The following is a 21701-nucleotide window of genomic DNA, read 5'->3' as shown; positions in this document are numbered from 1 at the left end:
CTAAGTACATATTGGAAGTAATTAAAAAATAAAGAATGCAAGACTCTAAAGTTATATGCTCTATTTTTCCCTTGATCTGAATGAAAAGAGCCTGTTAGTAAGGTTAGGTTAAATGCTTCAAGAAAGGCCATATTTCATGTACATAATGCTTTCATTCACACTAGGAAGTGGGGAAAAAAACCCAAATAACAGCTGTTCTGAGTTATGAACACACATCCTCTTATTTTATTTGTTAAAGATTTTATGTACATTTAAGGGAAAAGTAGCAAATGTCTGTGAAATGAATCTCAAATTCCTATTGCTATATATTGTACTCTTCTGAACAGATATATATTTTTTTTTCCAAATTTGAAAATTTCTTTCAGAATCCTCCTATTTGTAGCAGTACTTTCAAAAACAAGTTGCTTAAAGGTCTGATAACATTAATTTGTAAGATTAGTAAATATTGTGTTTTACTATGTTTGACAGAATTTTTAGTGCTGATGACTTGCTTTCATAGAGTTGGGGAGGCACAGGCAAGTGATTTATCACATTGTTTAATGAGTAGCTTGCAATGAAGTGCTTTCTGTTGACAGAACGGCTACACGCCGCTGCACATAGCTGCCAAGAAAAACCAGATGGACATAGCAACTACACTGCTGGAATATGGTGCTGATGCCAACGCTGTAACCAGACAGGGTATTGCCCCTGTACATCTCGCCTCTCAGGACGGCCACGTGGACATGGTGTCATTGCTTCTGACTAGAAATGCCAATGTAAATCTCAGCAACAAGGTAAGCGGTCCCCCTGCTTGGTGTTAAGGCAATAAACAAACGTAGTGATGAGGATAGGGGCCTGCAAGTCAGTTTTGTCTGCTGTGATTCTACAGTTTTTGAAAACCTCTGCAGGTGCTTGAATACACATCGTCAGTTCTTCTAGCAAGGCAAGCAACATGCCGTGTCACATTCAGTGAACTGTATTTCATACTACCCAAGTTTTGATGATAGCACATGCTGCAGAGGAACTTATTAATCCATCTCCCTTCCATGTTATGCTAGTCTGCCAAAACATGCCCAGAGAGAAAATGTATTCCCCCCCTCAGCGGTTAGTGGGTTGGCGTGTGTCATTTACGAGTCTCTGGATATATGCCTGGCCATTAAACAATGATAACGACTAACTTGTTAGGAGAGGCTGCTTTTTTTAATGGGATAACAACAGCAAGGTTGTCTGAGATTTTGTTCATTAATATAAGTGATTCTTTCTCCTCAGGGGATGTTCCTTAGAGCACAGTGACTTTTGCTATAATTTCTCCTGGGGGCAGGAAAGGGAAGTTGGTAGATTTTGGTTTCTATATGTATGAAGTTATAGGCTATTAAATCTGCTGTATAGTAATGATTCTAGCAAATGCACAGCCTTAATACTTTAAATGCCCCACTAGACATCCGAGATGTTGTAAAGTGCAATTTCAGTATGGATTTATGTAGCCAAAGTAGAAAGGCAAGACAGAAATTTTTCATGGAAAGTATTTCTTATTCTGAGCAGGTAGAAAGGCTCAGTGTCCTCTGAGGCTGCGGGTGACGCTGCACAGGGCTGCTGTGTATTCCTGTTTCTAATTTGTCAGTTTGGTTATGCTTGGGCGCTCCTTCAGGAAATTTCTCTGGCAGATGTTGATTTCTTTTTTTTTTCCTTCCTAGTTTCAATAAAGTATGTGGGCTTATGCAGTGCAGGATGGACGATATGTCCCCACAGGACAGTTTATCATATAGGCATTCTGTATCACACTGGTCATCGTGGTTTTGCTGCTAAGGCTGATACAGAGAGCACAATTGCAGCTGCTTGACAGTTTGATTCAGTCCCACCAGAGGTTAACACTACCTGCAATATCCTGCAACCTGTTACTGTGCAGTTGTAATCTCTAGTTTCTCATTATACTGATAACAGCATGTTTAGAAAATAGTTGCCCTGGACTCCCTTAGGGTTGCATGTTTCCTTCGAGCTCAGCACCTATATTTAAAGCCAGACATAAATTTAAAGCACACTAACTTTTGACTGTCGCAATGGGAATAAAAATCACATTTGTTTCTTCAGAAGCCACAGAATGGTTGGGAGATGAATACTCAGAGTACCAGTATGGGCGCTAAGCGCTTACTATATCTGTTTAGAAGGTTTGGCCCATGGTATCCAGGCTCCATTAGGTAACTTGCAGTTGGTTACTGTTACGTATTTGTGTAATGCAACCCACCTAAGCTTCATGGTTATCAGGACTATATGTTCAAGTGCAGTACAGTAGGATGTACTCAGCAGTTACTGCCTTTGGTAGCGAATTGACCGCGAACATGAGTTTGGGTTCAAAGGTAGGAAACTTAGCAAGTGTTCCTGCCTGATGTGCCAGCTGCTGCTGCCCGCTCTTCTGTCACCAGTGCTAAAGGCACTAGGAACAGGAAGAGAGAAAAAGAACTGTAATTTGCAAGTAAAGGATATTATTTCCCATTGCTAATAACATCCCTTCAGTGGATTCTCCACTCTACCCCTTTTACCTGAGGTCTTATATGTGATAGAAAGCTGCATAGTTTTCTGAGGTTTTAAGGACTTTAGATCTCAAGTCTCAGATAAGACAAATAATGAGCTATCCAAAAAGTGAGAGTGTCAGTACATGTCATCTAGTAAGTCTGTATACTCCCTGGGCAGAGAGAAATGGACTTGATCTCACAGAAATGTAGTTTTATCTTGTCTGTTTGTGTTTGAAAGGAGATTAAAATGTAAATCTACAAAACTTGTACAAGTGTGAACAATAATTCAGTATTTCTTTTAAAATGTTATTCTAAGGAAGTGAATTAACTAGGAGGTAAAAATTACTATGAGACTTTTCCTTAAAGTGCTCTAATTTGCTATCCCACATTGAACGCTGCATGAAGAAACGTTCCTGGTGTAAAAGAAACATTATCTTCCTGGCTTTCAAATTGTATTTTCTTGCAAGTCAACAAATGTGATTAGGAAGCACTTTACACAGTGAAAGTGGAATTTTATAATTTCTTTAAAATCAGTAGGATGTTTTGAGTCTTACTGATACCTGACACTGCATTTTAGTATTCACATACTTCCTCTGAAGCTTCTTACTTGTTGCTTCTAATTTACAGAGCGGACTGACGCCACTCCACCTGGCTGCTCAAGAGGACAGAGTCAATGTAGCAGAGGTTCTTGTTAACCAAGGTGCTGCTGTTGATGCACAGACAAAGGTACAAACACCACTGTCAACATGTATTATTTCCTTTTGGGGAGGCATGAGCCTATAGACTGGAGTGGTAATCGATTACAGAGTGAAACTGAGATAACAGCAGACAAATATTCCCTGTAACAGATTATTACAGAATATATTCTGAAAACTGAAGATATGTAAATTTGAGCATTTAGCGTTATGCTCAGTCTTTGAGAAGTACGCTTATTTATTGCCAAATATTTAGATCAATACAGATTTAGATTGTATCGTACTATTCTGTTTCACTAAAGGTAAGCGGGATCGATCTGGTTTTTATGTAAGGGAATTTCCAGGAAAGTTTGCTCTCTCTGCACAGAGAGCCATATAATCTTTCACCACATGCATACACTCATCTGCTTTTGGTATTTTTTATGTGTTGCACATACTTTACACTCAGCTGACAACAGAAAGAAAAGACAGAAGAACTGTTACTTAAAACCTCTGTATTTACAGCAAGAGAAACAATGTGAATGCATTGTAGTCATTCCAGGCTATTAAGTGGTTAATACTTTTTCCCATGACTTAAGAGACTTTGTGAAATGAAGTTATGTCTTTACTCTGAGCTGATACTAAATAGCCACCCATCAACATGATTTTACAAGTAAAGCCATTGTTCATTTGTAAAGATTACCCCCTACTCCTACAGCTTGACTCAGCCTTCATGACTGGATTCCTCTGAATTTCTAAGCCACTTTGTTTTGCAAATCACAGTGAGGTGAACTATTTCATCATATGGGTACATTCTAGGGGACTGACTTTTTTCTCATGTCCCATGTTCAGACTAGACCATTGTTCTCCCAATGGTAAACATTAACCTGTTAGTCTGTCAGTAAATATTGCTCTATTCTAGCTTTAAAAATAATATTAGAGATGAAACATTTAACTCTTGAGGACAAAGTTGGAATTCTTTATCACTGTTTTCTGAAATGAAATAAATACATGCAATGATGGTCCATTTCAAATTTACTTGCCTAAAAATAGTTTTGCCTAAAGTAAGAGACCTGACTTTTGCTTTTGAGACTCCAAGTAATGATGCTGCCCACTTCACAGTATTGGTGTTAACAGCAATGTAAATGAGTAAATTCCAAGAGCCTGAGTATAAATGGTTTTATGTTCACTAACAGTGTATACGGTTCTCACAATTTAATGATAATGATCTCAGTGTTGATTACACTTAGATTCTTCGTGTGTTGTCTAGATTTCAGAGTCATTCCTTCAGCTGGGTGAGAAGTCAGCTGTGATCAAATACTTGGACTCTTGCTGATCAAATCAGCTAAATGAACCAAGTCTTACAATCTGATCTGCACCATTTGTGCAGAGTAGCAGCTTTCACAGCTCTGTGCAAGGTGTCTGCCACAAGTGAGGTGCTGTGCTTGCATCCCAGAAATGTCCAGGTGTGTCAGACTGTCCAGTAATGTTATCATTCTGTCATCACACTCACATCTCAGCAAGGGCTGAATCCATCATCATCTCTCACTGCAGCTCAGCTGATTATAATCTGTGGTAGAGCGAAAAGTCTTTGTTATGTGTTTTTTCTGCTTTGTAATTCCAACTGTATGGGCTACTGATTTCAGTGGCATTATTCTGACATGAAACCAAAATAGTTCTGTTGAAATCCGGGGAGCTTCTCCAGCTTTATACTTTTGTAATGTGCCCTCAGCCTATATTTTACAGATAATTCAGTCTGGATCCTTATCTGCAAAATCATCCAGCATCAGATGAGATCTGCCCTGGTTCATTCTTTGCCTGATTTTTTCAGATGTATACAGTTGCCTGTCTGGAAATAGTTCCTGCCTGGTTTTGGTTTCTGTAGCAAGACATTGCAGAACCTGCTCTTTTAACTTGATCAGAGCTTAATAGCCTCCTTGCCTGTACAACTTGTCTGTGTTTGCCTTTCTCCCACTCTTTTGTGTCCCACAAATAGTAAGTAGTCTAAGGAGATGCTTACATTGACAGGTGCAGGCAGTCGTGTGTCCCCTTTGCCTGCTCTTCAGTGTTCAAACAGGATCCAGTTCTGGACTAGTGGCCTTTTAGTCACATTAACATGGTGGAAACGTCTGAGATGCTGTCACAGCTGAGAGGCAGAACATGTTTGTTGGGTCACAGGGCCAGCCTGGCACAGTTGCACAAGCTCTGTACTGAACTTTAAGCCTGGAAGGGTGACAGTGTGGTGGAGCAGGCGTATTACACACAGAAAAGGGGCTTCAGTTTCTTATGCAGAGTTCTCCTCTGGGTGGACCTGAATTTCTTAATTGCATCTCTGAAAATTGAACTAGTCAGTAGGTAAAACTGTGCACAGGTCAAAAAAGATGCAGCCCTGTTTGAGTGTCTGCAGCTTGAATCCTGTAATCTGTAACAGTCACATAATTTAAAAAAACCCACACAAATAAATCAAACAAAAACAAAACAAAAACCCGCAAACAAAAATACAAACCAAAACAGTAAGTCCCTTGTTGTTTACCTTCATTCCTCTGTTATATTAATATATGAAACTTGTGCACATTTGCTTCCATGGGACTGCCCATAGTTGTCAGGAAGTGGGGCTGGGATTCATGGGTCAGGCAAAGTCATGGTGTGTTTAAGCAGAACTACTTTGTGGTGTAGCAAATCACCTGCCTGAGAAAATGTGCATTATTAATCCTGTAAGCCTCTGTGGTGAGTAACACCTGCAATGGCTCATCCTCCTGCTAATTTGCCCTCTCTGCTTTGGGGACTGTCTGCAAGAAGGTGCTCATGTGCCTTGCAGGATTGTGTTAGAGTGAGCTTGATGTGTATTCACTGGTTTGGGTTGGTGCGACTGGGAGCCCTCCAGGTCACAGGGTGGTTGTCTGTCAGATATCCACTCACCACCACCTGTGAGATAAGAAAAGTACCAATGCAGCACCACGTATCTTAGCATGGAGTAGGATCTCAGGTTCCTTAATAAAGAGCTGACAAGCTCTGGAATTCTACAAAGAAGGCAAAGTGTTATGCTATAAGAACCACTATACTTTCACCTCATATTCTGTGCAGGTTAAGCTTAGACTGGCTTGTAAAACAGCAGCTCTGTAGCTACAAGGTCTCTTGTTTAGATGGATTAACTGTTCTATGGGAATAAAAGGTCTGTGCACGCTGCCTCTAAAACCAGAAGCACTGGAGAGCAAGATATAGCAACAGCTGAGTTGGCTTCAGAAGCACTGTTGCTATACTTGCATTTTTGCACGATACCATCCAGCCTGTCCAGTTCAGATTCATTACTTGGGACATACAGTGGCAGAGATGTGCCCATCTGTGCCTTAGAAGTCAGTGAAGACACACAGCTTAGAGTGGCATTATAGTGGCAATCTCTGCTACCATCAGTTTCACAACTAACCTGTTTTCTTCTCTCCATTCCACATCCATATGCATTTGTTACCTCAGTTCTTGTGGTCTAGATGACTATTCAGTAGTCTTTTTTTTTTCCTGTGTTTTTTTTTCTTTGTTTAGGTTCTTTCATGATATTCCTCATTTTCCCCTGTTAAATAAACATCAGTTATGTCCCTTCAGCACAGTATCTGTCAATAGAGGGAGAACACTTAATATCTTAGTAGGTCATTCGACTTTTTGGGTAGGGACCAATGAGCTATCATCTTCCACCTCTAGTACATGTTCTTTAATCATCATTTATATATAACTTACACTCCCTGTGAAAACATGTAGAGTTTGCAATTCTGACACATGGGAGTTCTTATTCCTGCTCAGGTTGCAAGTGCCACACACAACTGGGGTTTTTCAGGTGTTTAGAGGAGAAGATTGGGAAGAAATATATTTTGTATCTTGAAGCTACAGCAGGGAAAAAAAAAATCTAATATTACAGAAAAATCTCTTGTGCGGGAGATTAATCTGTGTGATTAAGATCAGTTCTGGCACTAAAATTTATGAACATTTCCAAATTTGCTTTCAGACCTGAACCATTGCAATTGTGGTTCTCTATTGGGTTGCTTTCCCTCCCAAGAAATATTTTCCCCTGAGCTTTGTTGTAGGAAAAAACACAATAGGAAGAATAGCTGCTGGTTTTGAAGTCCATTTATTGGTGGTGTTATGGGATCCTTCTGGTTCTGCTGCATCTATTAACTAACGAGCCTCTAATCCTAGAGCTGTGGGAGTCTGTCTCAGCCAGTGTTGGAGCCTAAACAACACTGGTTTAGTGTGCCAGAACTAGTGCTTGAGAGGCCACAAGGCTGCTCCTGCCACTTGAAGATGGGATTTTGTTATGTGGTTTTAAGACTGGCCATGTTCGCCTGAGCTCCAACAGATGAGCCACAGAAAACACCTTATCTCAATATGCAAGAAGCAATTAATAGAACGGTAGAAAAGTAGCAACACTAAAATGCACTTCCAGTAGTGAAGTTTCAAAGCCTTCACATTTAGAAAGCTTTAAAAACTTGATTTAGTGTTCATAGAAGGCACATTAGGGTCCCTCTGCAAAGGCAGCAGTTTTTGTCCATTCTGGCATTACATTTTTGTGCCTGAATTTAGGTCTATTAAAGAGCTGTCAGTGCTGAAACTGTGTTATGCAATAGCATGTTTAACACAAGGAATGTCCTTCTTGCACATAATACTGGTAGTTAAAGTCGATCTGAAGCCATGGCTGTGAGTGGATATTCCTTCTCTGGTGGTTGTGTTGAGTGTGTAAAAGCTACATTGGTACATGTGACATTGCTTTCGTTGCAGGGACTTTCTGCTGAGAGTTGGCATGAGTGAAATATTGTTTCATGGCTCAGCAGGTCTCCATATCTCATTTTTCAGCTGTTTATCCCATTGGATAGTGTTATTGTGGGATACAGCATTACGGTGGTGGACTGGCAAAGGAAGACTTAGAAAGAGTGCTGGTGTTCAGTCAAGGATGAAGAGCAGGACGTGGAGCTTTGATCTCAGTGCAGGTCATTTTGGTGAAACAGTTGTTACACTGCACTTAGTGTTGGGCTTCTGCCAGGGGCATTGATGGACTCACAGTCCCTGGTTGCTGACTGTCTGGAAAATAAAGCCAGTATTAAACTGTCTTTTGTTCCTGAAACTGTCGTATTGGTAGGAGATAATGGTGACTGAGAGGTCATGATGTTCTTTTGCAGGTTGAGTTGAGCCTTTTATTTCAGATTTATTCAGGGAGATTTATTCAGGTCTGCCTGCCTTGTTCTAACAGGGGGCCCATAGCAGCCTGAGTGCTACAGTGATTCATAACAGCAATCCAATTTTTCCATTGGAATATCTGATTTTCAGATCCAGAAAGAGGTAGGAAGGAGGCAGGGGGAGCTGGAAGTGCTATGAAGAAGAAATGCTTTCATAAAGAACCAGCGCTCAAATGCTGATCCCTTCGGTATATCTTCATGGTATATTATGTGTTTCTCCCTGGCTCTTGGTACGTACTTGGTTCTTATAAAGACATTTGTGTGGACATTTCCAGCCTAATAACGTGCAATAATGAACCTTTGCTAGGTACTGCAACTTGGTAGGCCCCGATTCAGCAAAGCAGTGAAGGGTGTATGTACACAAGGTTTGCTTGTTTCATTCAATCAAGGCTGGATACCTTTGTGGTCTTTGGGTCTACAACATTTTCTAGCCTTACCAACAATAATACTGTAGCTTCATTGTCTGACATTTACAGCAGAAAAACAAAAACAGAGCAGCTTGAGAGTCAGCATGACTAGAAAGATGCAGTAATTCAAGCTGTTAAGATTTATGGTTATTACCAGTGGAGGACATTAAAGTAATTCACTGACATGATACACAAGGCTTATGATAATTTCCTTAAAAAAAAAACTGAAAGACAAGAGAATAAAAGATGCTTTGTGTTTGTATGTTCCGTTAGTATTGCGAAAAGCACAGTATTTCTGAGTTGTTGGGTTTTGGTGGGGGTTTTTTGGCACTTAGTCTTGTGGCTTTTGATAAGCCTTTCCCAGCTGCTAACTCCCGTATTGCTGCTCATTCTTTAAAAACAGCTAAAAGTAGCAAGGTAGCTGAGTGCCAAAAGGTGATGCGTGTTAAAGCTGTATTAAACAAAAGCCCTGATTTTCTTGGAAGGAAGTTTTTCTATATTAGGATGCCTACTAAGTCCCTTGGTGCTTTGCCAGTAAACATAACTCTGAACCTAAACTGCTGTGAAGAAATGTGCATAACTGGGGCTGGGTTTGCTTGGTTGTTGTTTTTTGTTTCGAAGCAAAATATTTTAGCCTCCTGGACACATTTCTATACAGAGTAAAAGTAATGAGCTCAAGTAGCCATGAGAATTACTACTTTTATAGTTAATTTCCTTCTGAAATTCCATAATCTTCCAGTTGGAGGGTTTCAGAAAAATTAACACAATATCTGTTTTCCATGAGGATGTTGAAATATAAATATAAATGTTGTGCCTTCCTGAGACAGAAACAGGTGAATGCAGGAATCTGTGCTGTAGCTGAGAAGCTAAAGAGACATCTTCTCTGGGTCTCAGGCGTTAAAATGACATTTTGCTAATTAGTTTTATTTTGACCAATGACTTCACTACTACCATTGCTGACTATAAACATGAAAGTTGTCCTCTGTTGGCTGATGAGGTCTAACATGCCCTGTGAGATGTGACCCACCGTGTCAGATCTGTGTCACTCTGCTGTCAGCAACTGTGTGCTGCATTAGGCACTGCCTCACCAAACATGACGTGACGTGAGGTGACCACAGGGTATGGCAAACTCAAAAGAAAGCTCCTGGGCTCCTCTGGGGAGTTCAGACAGGGAAGTGGGATTTTGCCACCAGGCTAGCAGGTGCCCACATCACTCCGCAGGACATGTGGGATGCCTGGAGCAGAGAAGCTGCCACACTTGACCAGGCCAGCAGCACCAAGAGCTTCAGAGGAAGCCACTTAAAGCTTCAGCTCTGGGACATCAGGAGCTGTAGCAGGGAGAATAGTGACCATGTCACCATGGAGATGTTAGTGATTTCTGCCGCACATTTGGAGGGGAAAGAGGAAAAGTTTTCACTTAGTCTCTTATTTAAACATCAGACTGGTCAGGAGTGCATCAATAATTATTCTTCTAGCCATTTATGAAGACACCAGATGTAAAACTTTCTATCTACCATTTGTAGAGGAAATTGATGTTGTACTACAGTAAACATCAGGAGTTTGATAGCTCCTTCTTCAGTGTTACGGGCTGGAGAGAGGAAACTTTACACAAGCGCTTTGAAGGGAAAGTTGAGATCAGATGGTCTTGGCTCTCTCTGATACTCTCCAGATTTTAATGTTTTAGGGTTATTAGCAGGGGGTTCCCAGCAAGTGGCCCTTGACTTTGAATTTCATCTCCCCAGTTGTTTTTGTGGTGCCTGATTTTTGTTGATCTTGCAGTTGATGTTAAGAGGCCTGTATTTTGAAGGGGGACGAGGGAATTAAGTTTTTGTATGAGTAGGTTTCACAGCATATTTTTTAAACTGATGATTTGGTAGTTTGGCCGTGTTTTTATTTGAGTTTGTCTTTGGACATGTAGGAGCATGGGCCTTACAAGCTGCATTTGAGGTCCATGGCTGTGAGTACACTCAGTGTCCTGCTGAAGACTCAAGACTGACCAGCTCAGAGAGCCCTGTCAGCTTCAGACCCTGGGAAGTTGTTAGGCCAACCCTAAACTAACAGCAACTGTAAGACGAGGTCCCAGCGTTTAGTTCATGATGATTACGTGTTAGCTGGTGCTCAGGCTCTGTGTGCAGCTATTCTGCAGAAAAGTTCTTTGTAGTCATCTGGCGTCTGATTCAATGTTCCCATAAGTCAACGGAAAGTTTCATTCTGCTGATGCCAATGGAATTTGGATCCAGTGCTGTTTCTTGCAATGATTAACTTGTCCTGGTTGTCAAAGCTAGTAGTTTCTTCAGATGGCAAAGGGTATATAATTAACTGAAGAAAAAATACACACCCTAATTTAAAGTAACTGACGCAGCTACCATCTCTTAGCATGTGTTAATACAACTGAAATTAGGTAACCTTGTGTGAAGCAGTCTCAGAGGCGAAGTGACATGAAGAAAATTGTGTGTCTAAACACTTGGACACTCAAAACTTACATCTAGTGGAAAAAGTTCACATTTGAAGTTTTCTTTTTCTCCTGACCAACTTTGACCTGATGGTTTCAATATATAGGGTGATGCTGGCTCCTGAACCCCAGGCTGACCTTGGACTTGCCTCCTCAGTGCTTTTGACCAAGTTGTCTAACCTGGCCACACCTCACTGGCATGGATGTACAAATGAAGAATGACTGGCTGCAGCTTTTGACTCCCTGTGTGTCTCTACCTCTTGGGCACCAGGCTTTTCTTCTCTGAGCAGGAAAGCACAGACACTTTTTCACCTTTAAACACTGATGAGAGCAGCTGGAACCTGGTCAATACAACACCAACCCATCTTTCAGTGGTTCTACCCACAAGGCTGGCTTTTGGATCTAGTTCTAGATGGTTCAGTCCCAAAGAGTGTATTTTCCTTCTGGCTGTGTGACTGCTTTGGACTCTACCAGTAGCCAAGACATACACCATGGCCGTGTTTCCCCATATATATTATAACTGACTTTTCTGCCACTGGAAATAAAACAGGATTCTTACAGATGAACAGCAGTGCACGTTTGCAGTGTATTTTACCATATGTTTAATGCATTTGTATTTCATATCAGATATGGTTTTTACAGGCTAGCAATTTCCATAAAAACTGGTAGTGGAACATGGGGCAAATACTGCATTGGAAGTCCCACAGAGTAGGAAAAAGACATATTACACTGGCAGTGCAGTTTTATCCTGCTTGCAAAATGGTGAAGCCCCTTGTGAACACTAGCTAAGATCATGCTTCTGGCATCTTGGAGTCTTTCAAGCAGGCTCATGAAACCTGACCTTTAAAGGAGAAAGGAATCCCAGCAACTCATCTCAAGAGAGGGGAAAGCCCTGTTAATGCACCTCTGTGAGCCCATCAAGCCATCCCCTGGAAAGCTGTCAAGCTTTAGGCTTTAGTATGAGCTGGGGGAAGGTTTGGGGAAAAGTGGCCTCTCTCCGTGCCATGGGGTAAAATAGCAAGTGTCCTGTTTAGAGGGAGCCATCTCCAGAACTGTCCTTTGCACAGCTCTGGATTGATCACATTTGTTAAGGAAGAAGAGATAGTGTTGTCTTGCAGGGAAGATAAGGCAAGAAAAGGTAATTACTTCAAGAAGGATAACCTAATAATTTCGAATAGGTTAAGCTCTCAAGTAAGTCCCAACTTTTTCAAAACTGCTAATAGTGTTCTCATGGACTAAGAGATTAGAAAAAGAGCAGCAAAATCAAGCTTTGGTCCTCTTTGTTTTGTTGCATTGTATGTTAAATGTTAACTGTTGATGATAGTGCTTATTACAGTTAACAGGTTTCAACATGCTGTTTGACTTATTTTAAATATGTGGGGTTTAAAGTGAGCAAGTTCAGAGTCAGCCTGGTGACTCCCGCTTTGCTACCAGGAATTGTTCTTAAAAAAACCGTAGGTTTTAAAAACCTTGTCAAGTTTTGTAGTGATATTCTTCTTGAACTAACTGGTTTTAGAAAAATTTCCAAAATGCATGTACCTTACTATAAAAAGCCATTTAGCTCTGTTTAGAGGATTTGATGGGGGAGTCCCAATGTTGACAAACATTTTTAGTCTGTTCCCTAGCAATGAAAAATAAGTAATAAGGAATGAAAAGGATATATTCAACTTTCTCCTCTTTGCAGTTGTCGAGAAAAGGCAATAAGGCAACTTCTTACAGTTTGTATGACATAAGGCCAGACGTGAAAAATTAGACCTTTCTTTCTTAGACCTTCAATTCACCAGCTGGTGTTCCAGTTTCTGCAGGAGTTGATTGTTCTGGCAGAGCTGGCAAATCAGTTGCATTGTTTTGCCTTCTGGGTGTTTCAGTCAGAATGGATGGGCTGCAAATTGCATGGGATCTGAGGCAGCCCTCAGCATGCCTGGTTGTCAAAAAGTTGTTATTACTTACTTACTTATTTGTTTATCACACTGTAGGAGCACCAAGCATGTGAACCTCACTGTACAAGGCATTATACACACATTTATTTAAAAAGGTGGGCTCTGCCCTAGATACCTGATAGTCTGATCATTGGAGAGGAAGGCAAATCTTTAATCAACATTGCGCGTGTTGAAGATTACAGAAATACAAGGCATTCACAGAGGTTCACAAAGAATGGGACTTGAATCAATATTCATGGGTAGTGCTTTTGGTTTTGCTTTTTTGGGGGGATTTTTTGTTTTGTTTTCCCCAGGGTTGGAGGATTTTTCACATATGCCAAAGAAATAAAGTTGTGTTTTGTTTTGTTTTTTTTTCCTGTCTCTTGTCTACTTTCTTTGCCAGGGGACATGTGGGATATTCTTGTTTACTAATAGCTTATGTTCATTCTAGATGGGATACACTCCTTTGCACGTTGGCTGCCACTACGGAAACATAAAAATTGTTAACTTCCTTCTGCAACATTCTGCAAAAGTTAATGCCAAAACGAAGGTGAGTTTTTTCCGCCTCTGCCTTGCTCGTTCCGCGGGGGCAGCCTGTGCTCCGCGCGCGCTGCAGCCCGTCCCTGTCCCTTTCCCTGTCCCTGCAGAACGGGTACACACCGCTGCACCAGGCTGCGCAGCAGGGGCACACCCACGTCATCAACGTCCTGCTCCAGCACGGCGCGGCACCCAATGAGCTCACCCTGGTAAGTGCAGGGGGTCTTTCCCCGCCCGGGCTCAGTTGTCCCACCCCACATAATGCATTTTTGAGCAAGGGAAATGTGGAAAAAAAGTGCACGGTGGGAGAGGAAAAGAGCAGAGGAAGCTGATTCCCATCACTCCCGCATCCTCTGGGCCATCATCACTTTCAAAACTAGAACAGCAAAGATCTGAAAGTCTTTTAATTCTCATCCCATTTCTCTAAAGAGTTAAAAACTTGTAGTTATATATCTTACTACCCAAAAGATATTTATTTCAATCACCACCACGCAAAAATGTATTTGACCTGTATTGTGCATTTTTCTACAGTTAGCTAGCAGTCTCTACGCTTAGCCTTGCTAACGTTCAACTGTTGTTATAAATGCTTCATTTGCCAGAATGGAAACACTGCCCTCGCCATTGCTAAGCGACTTGGCTACATTTCAGTTGTTGACACATTGAAGGTGGTGACAGAAGAGACCATGACTACAATTGTAAGTACAGCTTAGTTCAGTAGTGAATGGAAGAATTTGTCCTAAGTGTATTCAGCTTTGTTTAGTTACATGTCAACCAAGATTCCAGTTCAATTTCTGCCTATTTCCTTTTAGCATTATAAAGTGGATATTACATCAAATATGAGCGTTATGTTTTTAAGGTAGTAGACATTATCAGGATGTATGCAGAAAGAGTATCAACTGAGCAGAAAACAGTGCAAATGACTGGTCACAGCTGCTGTCTTTATGTGCACATCTTGTTTAGGGCACAAACCACATAACTACAGTTGAAAAGACATTCCTATAGACTTGTGGTAAATAGAAGCTACTTCTGCCTTTTGAGAGGGTTTGCTAAGGGACTGATGTATAATGGCTTGTATTTGGCCTAAGAGAACCTATTCCAATCTACAAAATGTTTGGAATTTACTTAAAAGGACCCCATTGCATAGTTCCTGTCGTCTTCTGAAAGATGGTGAGAGGTTGTCTTCTGCAAGCAGCCACAGTCAGCCCCTGCAACCCTAGACAGCCATTCCCTCACCCACACATGAACTGCAGCCTGGCTCTCAGACAACAGCTCTGTGAGGTGCGGAGCCTCCCTGCACCACCATTGTAGTAAAGCCAAAATTGCGTCTTACGAACATAAATCCAGAGCATTGGCTCCAAATTTGCTTTTCGCTTTCTGCAACTTCTTTTTTTCTTCTGAGTAAAATGAAAAAGGGGAGCATGTGCACATATGTATTTTTAGGAGTATGAGAGATGGAAAAGAGTTACTGTGTGTTCCATGTTTTGCCGTCCCCCCGTATGCGTGGTCTTCCAATGCAAGCAGGTGGTTGCAGTATGATGAGCGTTTGGGATGACAGGCACATTTTAGCTCTGCTGCTGCATGTGCCTTTTATTCCAGTGACTTTCCTGGCTGTGCTCTATAATTCAGTGGCTTACAGAAAATCAACCACACTAAAATGCCAAAATGATAAAATATAAAGGAGTATGACAGAAAATAATCACGATTTTTTCCTACAGCTTATCTCTAGGTTTTCTGAGGAACACGTTTCTCTCTAAAAAGATTTCAAAATAGTTTTCCACAGCCTGAAAAAATTTGATGGAGAAGATTATATAGGGTAGCATAAATTTGAATGGTTGCCTAGTATACAACTAGGTAGTTTCAGGAAAAGTAAACACACATTTTTCTACTAAGAACTCCCAATATTACAAGGTCATTCTTAGCTTGTAGAACCAAGAAGCTGGAGGAACTTGTGCTGCGTGAGATGACTGATCATTCATGTCCTGTAGATGAAGAATAGTAGAGAAATGGTGGGTCAGGCTGTGAATTATGCTAGAAGAAATGGCAGATGCTGAAAGGCCAATAGTACCCCAAATACCTGCTCTCAAGATAAACCCAGAAATAGTTTCCATTAAAATCAAAATATGCTGCTTATCACTCACAAGTGTGCAATTGTCAGACTCTTGAAATCTAGACATGAAATCTGATTTTACAACTGAGGTTCTTCAAAACTTGACTGCTGAGACTTATTTTTTTGAAGCTTGTGGCTAAACAACTCCCAAAGATAAATGTAATGAAACCAGGGATGAACATAGCTAATTTTACTACAATTTATACTCAAACACCGATAAAAAAATTCGGTAGTGCCTGAAAAAAAAAGTCCTGTGGTTTTGCTAGTTTAACAGCAATGCGTTTAAAAACTTTGCAAGTAATGCCCACAGAATGAAATAGGTGTGAGGCTTTTTATAAGCCTTGTGATGTTTGAGCATTCAGGAGCTCTCCTGCTGATATCAAGTGACGGCAATAACCCAAGAAACATGAACAGCCAAATGGGTATTCATGAGACCAGAATTAAAAACTATTCTAAAATAAATTAAAATGGAAAAGCTATTTTGTCCTCCTGAACTTGTTAATAATTTGTTGTTTATATATCAAGGATGATATGGTGATTAAAACCAACGTAACATAAAAATCCCATAAAGATGGGAGTGGCTTTTGTATGGTGGATTTTTTTGTTTTGGTGTTGTTTTTGGCTGTGTTTTGTTTGTTCGTTTGTTTTAAATTCCACTACACTCCTTGAATAGTAACTCTGCAAAGGCTCCTGCGTGACCTAAAACTTTACCAGTGCTTGTTGTGCTGTACCCCAGCTGGAGCTTAAAATGTGTATGTGTCTGTCATTGTGGGATATACAGGTATTCTAGGAACATATTTCGGCCTTTCATAACATACGTTTTTCTGCCTCTAATATTTGCTTTATATTGGTCTTTGAGTCTGAATCAATATAAACATCAGGATGAAAGTCAACCAACCACTTCTGAGTGTCTTTCATGCATGAATTCCTTAAGGGGTATCATTTAACCTGTATGTGGTTACAGTTGTTCTCATTTGTGGGAAAAAACCACACAATTTATGCTGATGCACCTCTGGAAAAATCCACATAGATCAAGCCTGCTCCCAAATTGCAGCACTTTTCTAATGACAAAGCCAAAATACTTTCCTCAGAAAGTTTAGTTTAAATAGAGATGACGTATTCCTGCTTAAAATTTAGACAACTATTTAAAGAGTTATTAAAAACCTTTACATGGAAGCCTTTTCAGTCGACTTGTTTCTTCTTTTGATATTATGATCTTTTAGGCTTTCAGCTCATGCTTTTTCTGCTGTGAAAATTTGAATATCGCTTAAAGTACAAACATATTGCCTATATCTGTATTATTTAATATAGTCATTTTTTAATGTGTAGTTCAATACATCTATGAAAAGGAAGGTGAAAAATAAGGTAAAAAAGCTAAATCTTATTCTCCTAATTGCAGATAAAAATATGTCCTACCTTGCATTTAATTTTTAAAATAACTATAATTTTAAGAAAAATTATGCCTGTAATCTGAAATGATTTTTTTCTTTGACAGACTGTTACAGAAAAACACAAAATGAATGTGCCTGAAACCATGAATGAAGTTCTTGATATGTCTGATGATGAAGGTATTAAAAAATAACAGAACCTTCTTATTTTCCAGTCTTTTGTCATTGTGAGAAATATTTGCTTTGAAAAGCCACCAGCAAGCATTATTGGTTTGGGTATGGTCTTTGCACATTTGTTATTGTTTTACATTGTTTTGTTGACACATTGTATCTATGCTTTTATTTAATTATTTTGTTTATTTAAATCATGCAGTTCGTAAAGCCAATGCCCCTGAAATACTCAGTGATGCTGAATATTTGTCAGATGTTGAAGAAGGTATTTGTACATTTTTGTATTGCAGTGATATTTAACTTAAGCCTCTTTCTTTTATTCGTCTGTCTGAAAATTAATCCTTTCAGATAATTTTCTTGTTATCCCACTAACAATAGTTTCTGCTTTGCAATTAAGAACACTTTCAAAAATTCTTTGAGCTATTGCTGATAATATTCTATTTTTTCTGAATCTCTTACTCCCAATTTTACCTCTGGTTTCCTGGAATGCTGCTTTTGCTGCTACTTCTATAAAATTGAGAATTGTTTTATAATTGGAACTAAAGAATTGAATATTGGGCAAAATGGTCAAATATCAAAATACTTAAGAAGAACGCACTGACGATGAAAGCAAATGGCAGAAGAATTTTTTTAATTATTACTTTTTTTTTAATTCTCATGTGGATTAAGCTCTGAAGTGGTTGATTTACATTGGTAGTGGACTCTTAGCCTGAAAAGAAGTATTTTCTGGGTGGTGGGTTGGTTTTTTTTTTTGTGCAGTGTGGGTTGATGGTTTGGTTTTGGTTTTAATTTTAATATATAATATTTTGGTCATGATGTTCAGTAAAACCACATCAGCCTACTTTTGTCCTGGAGAAAGAGGATGCAGTGCTGGATTGGACTTAACCTGTTGGTGTGTGTTAGTGTGGCAGAAGTACTTTGTAGCTGAGATTTCATTTGTATCATCCCGCAAAGTGATGTGAAATCTGTGAGGGGGTAGTGAAGTCCTCTGTTTCCCATGCCTCTGACAATGCTTCTGAGGTGTTTGCGCTAGAATCTGCCCATCCCAGCTCACTCCTTGGTGCTGGATGGGCTTGATGTGGTTTCAGTGGTTCCCAAGTATTTAAAACTCCTTTGGCAACTGCTTCCCTCCCCTGTACCAACATCCCCTGTTGGGTCAGACCTCCCCTGGTTTGGATGTGCAGGACCCTGTGCGAGTTTCAGCAGGAACTGCAGCTTGCCAATTGCCAATTTATAGCATTTAAGCAGTAAGATATAAAATCTATTTAGCTTAGCTCAGTGTCTGCAGCTCTTGTTTAATTCATGCATTGAGGCTTTTGGTTTGTTTTCAGTTCGTCATTGAGTTCCTATTGCTGCAGTTCCAAATGGTTAGTGTTCTTACCCTGCACCTGTGTTTTACAAATAACTCTCTTAGGCCATTGTACTGCTCAAAATTCTTCATTGTTTTAACTGACTGAAACACTGATGCATAATCATGTTAGTTAGCAGAGCAGTAACTAGTGTGTTATCCCACTGTGCAACATGCGGTGAGGTACAGATGAGAAACACTCCTATATGGAATCTGAATCTTAGAACCGAAGATGTAAAATGTGTCTTTTAATATACAGGATCATTTGTTAAAGCCAAATGCAAAACCTGCAGGAATCTCTGAGATCTGTGGAAGATTTTTATAGTTAAGCTCCATTTCACAATAAACAAACAAACAAACAAAAGACGAAAAAAGACCAAAAAAAAAATCCCAAACAAAACCAAAAAATAAGAATGCACGTAATATGATCAATTCCTTTCCTAGAAACTATTCTGCACCCATGCATCATGTTACTAGGAGAGTTAAGAGACTGCTTTATATATATGAGGGTCATTTTCAAACCTAACACTGAAAGGGAGCTCTCACATCAAACAAGAGGTATTTTATTAATCTGAGCAGAAGCGTTCTGGTGTGCAAGGTGTGTGATGAATTACAGGCTTTCAGGTAATAACCACAGGCCTGTCTCCTGACTTGCACATCTGTAAAGACAATATACTGAGGCCCATCCCACAACTCTTCACTGTTGACAGGGTATTTGCATACAATGCATCAATCACTTATGCCAATAGAAATATAATAAATATGTCCAAGATGGCAATGTACTCTGGCAAATGTCATAGCCAGGGAACTGATTCCAAGCAAGTGAAGGGCACAAATTTACCACCCAAATCCAAGCTCTCCCTCACTTGGCTAATGTTCATGTCATCAGCCAAAACTCTTCAGTGAGAGAAACTTGATTAATGGTTTCTCAATATGCCTCAATCCTCAAGGTTTCTCTCATCAGAGAAATTGAAAGTTTAGAAAGAAGTCTCAGAGCTCAGTGACAAATGTCAATAAACGGTTTCCTTGCATTCATGTCTTACTGTGCCTGCTAAATACATATTTACATGGGAATTGTGTAATTTCTCTTCCCTGCTGAGGACAGTTTGGTTTGGAGTCAGACTTCCTTTTCTTAGACTACTCTGGCAATTCTGCCCAAATGAGGTCAAGTGCTGGGAAACTGCTACACCGCAAAAGAAAAAAAAAAGTGTTTTTTGAAAGATGTGAACATGATTTTTGGGGAAAAAATGAAGGCTCATCTTCATATGTAACAGAAAGTTTGTAGAATAACATAGAGCAGTTCTGATGCACGCTGAATGTGTGTGCTCTGCTTTTAGTTTTCAAGAGATTGCAAATCTTATAAATGTGAAACCTGAGACTGCAAGAACTTGGTCTTTCCTCTTACCATCTCCAGATGTGGGCTCGCACCCCACAGCTGCGGGAGCCCCAGCGGTGCACCCCGTGGCCAAGGGGCTGGTGGAGAGCCAGGAACCAGCCGCGTTAAGCACAACCCGAGCTGACTGCGGGAGGCCCAGGGGGAACCCCCTCACATGTTCAGCCTCAGAGCATCCCTGTGAGTGGGTGCAAGAGCTTTAACCTGGTGGAGGAAGCTGAAGCCCAGCTGGGACTGCCACAACCCAGCACTGAGCTCTGCCACAACAGCCACACCCACCCCCAAGCTGCTGCTGCTGTCTCGGAGGTGAAGGGACAGCAAGCAATGGAAGCTGACACAAAGAGGGGTGAGACTACTTGAGCAGGGAAGGGGAAAAATTCAAATCAATACACAGTTCAGGTGTTGAGAATTTTGTCACTGTCAAGAAACACTTATTGTTGAGCTTCTAATTTTATTTTTTTTTTTTTTATTTTCAGTAGACAACAAACTTTTGGGTGTAAATCAGGACACTGTTTTAAGCCCATTTAATGGAGATTCATCTCAGTAGGGATAAGTATTATGCTAATCAATCCCCAGCAGATTAGACAGACATCCTAACAGGACATGAACGCAGACTGCCTGATTTCTGAGCGTAGGTGCTGAGGTACAGTAGTCTAAGTGCGTTCAAGACAGGTCAGGGCATCCCCTTGCATGAAAGTCTGTTATTGATCATTTTAGTAGGGGATGATTTATTATATTTTTGTGCTTGTAGTTTTCTGAGCTGCTTTGTTTCCGGAAAATTTTACAGGTTCATAAAAGTTTCAGTGGTTTGGTCTTGGCTTTTCTCCATACTTGTGTGAAACCAAAACCTTGGCTACAACTGGAAGCATCCTGCTCTTCCCTGTGGCTTTATCTCTCCTGCCATCAGACAGCTCTGGACAGGCTGTGACAGGGAGTGGCAAAAGCTTTGGGGATCTTTAGCAAAGCCAATGCAGATGCCCATTTGGATCCCAGGCTATGATTAAATTTTATTTGGGACTTCTCCCAAGCCACATGATCCTTTCTCTCCTGCTGCCAGAGAGCCTCTATTTCTCACTGGTCTTTAAAAAGAGCACCTACCCTGTGCTCTTGCAATTGCCAGCTGTAGGAGACAGGCTGAGGACATGGAAAATGGGGAAAACATGAGAAAAGGTGACAAAGGTGATGAGAGTATGAAAAAAGCTTGTGAGATGAAAAGAATAAACAGACTAGGGCCGTTCTACCCCAGGAAAAAAGGTGAATGAGGGATAGGCTATAATGTATAAAATAGTGGGTAGCCAAGTGAGCAGTAATGCTTACTGCCTCTCCAGAAGTCCAAGATTATGGGACATCAGTGAAACCAGCAAGAGACAGATTCAGCTTAAATTAAACGGTTGCTCTTCCTGCAACAGGTGGTTAAATTGTGTGAGTCCTTGGCACACATCCTTGGTGTGGGGAATGCAAAAAGTTGACATGAGTTCAAAGCACAATTGGAAGAATCTAATAAGGGGAAAAAATTGTGTTCATGACTATACAAACCTCTTGTGGCTTTAGAAAACGTGAGCTCAAATCACTACCATCTAGAAGAATGATCTGGAGG

At 40.4% G+C, this 21701-nt stretch overlaps 1 protein-coding gene across 45 annotated transcripts in view; it reads left to right on the top strand.

The window, feature by feature from the left end:
• Positions 1-21701, top strand: part of ANK3 (ankyrin 3) — a 357522-nt gene that overhangs the window by 261441 nt on the left and 74380 nt on the right. For 33 of the 45 annotated variants that reach the window (XM_065067824.1, XM_065067822.1, XM_065067826.1 and 30 more), the window contains 7 exons: positions 576-773; positions 3117-3215; positions 13612-13710; positions 13808-13906; positions 14297-14392; positions 17300-17372; positions 17566-17628. In XM_065067824.1, coding sequence (XP_064923896.1) covers positions 576-773; positions 3117-3215; positions 13612-13710; positions 13808-13906; positions 14297-14392; positions 17300-17372; positions 17566-17628 — 727 coding nt within the window. The remainder of the gene's footprint in view (positions 1-575; positions 774-3116; positions 3216-13611; positions 13711-13807; positions 13907-14296; positions 14393-17299; positions 17373-17565; positions 17629-21701) is intronic. The other 12 variants (XM_065067844.1, XM_065067837.1, XM_065067835.1 and 9 more) reach the window with 1 other exon arrangement.

The sequence above is a fragment of the Columba livia genome, chromosome 6 (genome assembly GCF_036013475.1).
Source record: "Columba livia isolate bColLiv1 breed racing homer chromosome 6, bColLiv1.pat.W.v2, whole genome shotgun sequence".
Classification (NCBI taxonomy): Eukaryota; Metazoa; Chordata; class Aves; order Columbiformes; family Columbidae; genus Columba; species Columba livia.
Note: the sequence above shows the minus strand (reverse complement) of the source record. Positions and strands in the feature narration are given on the sequence as shown.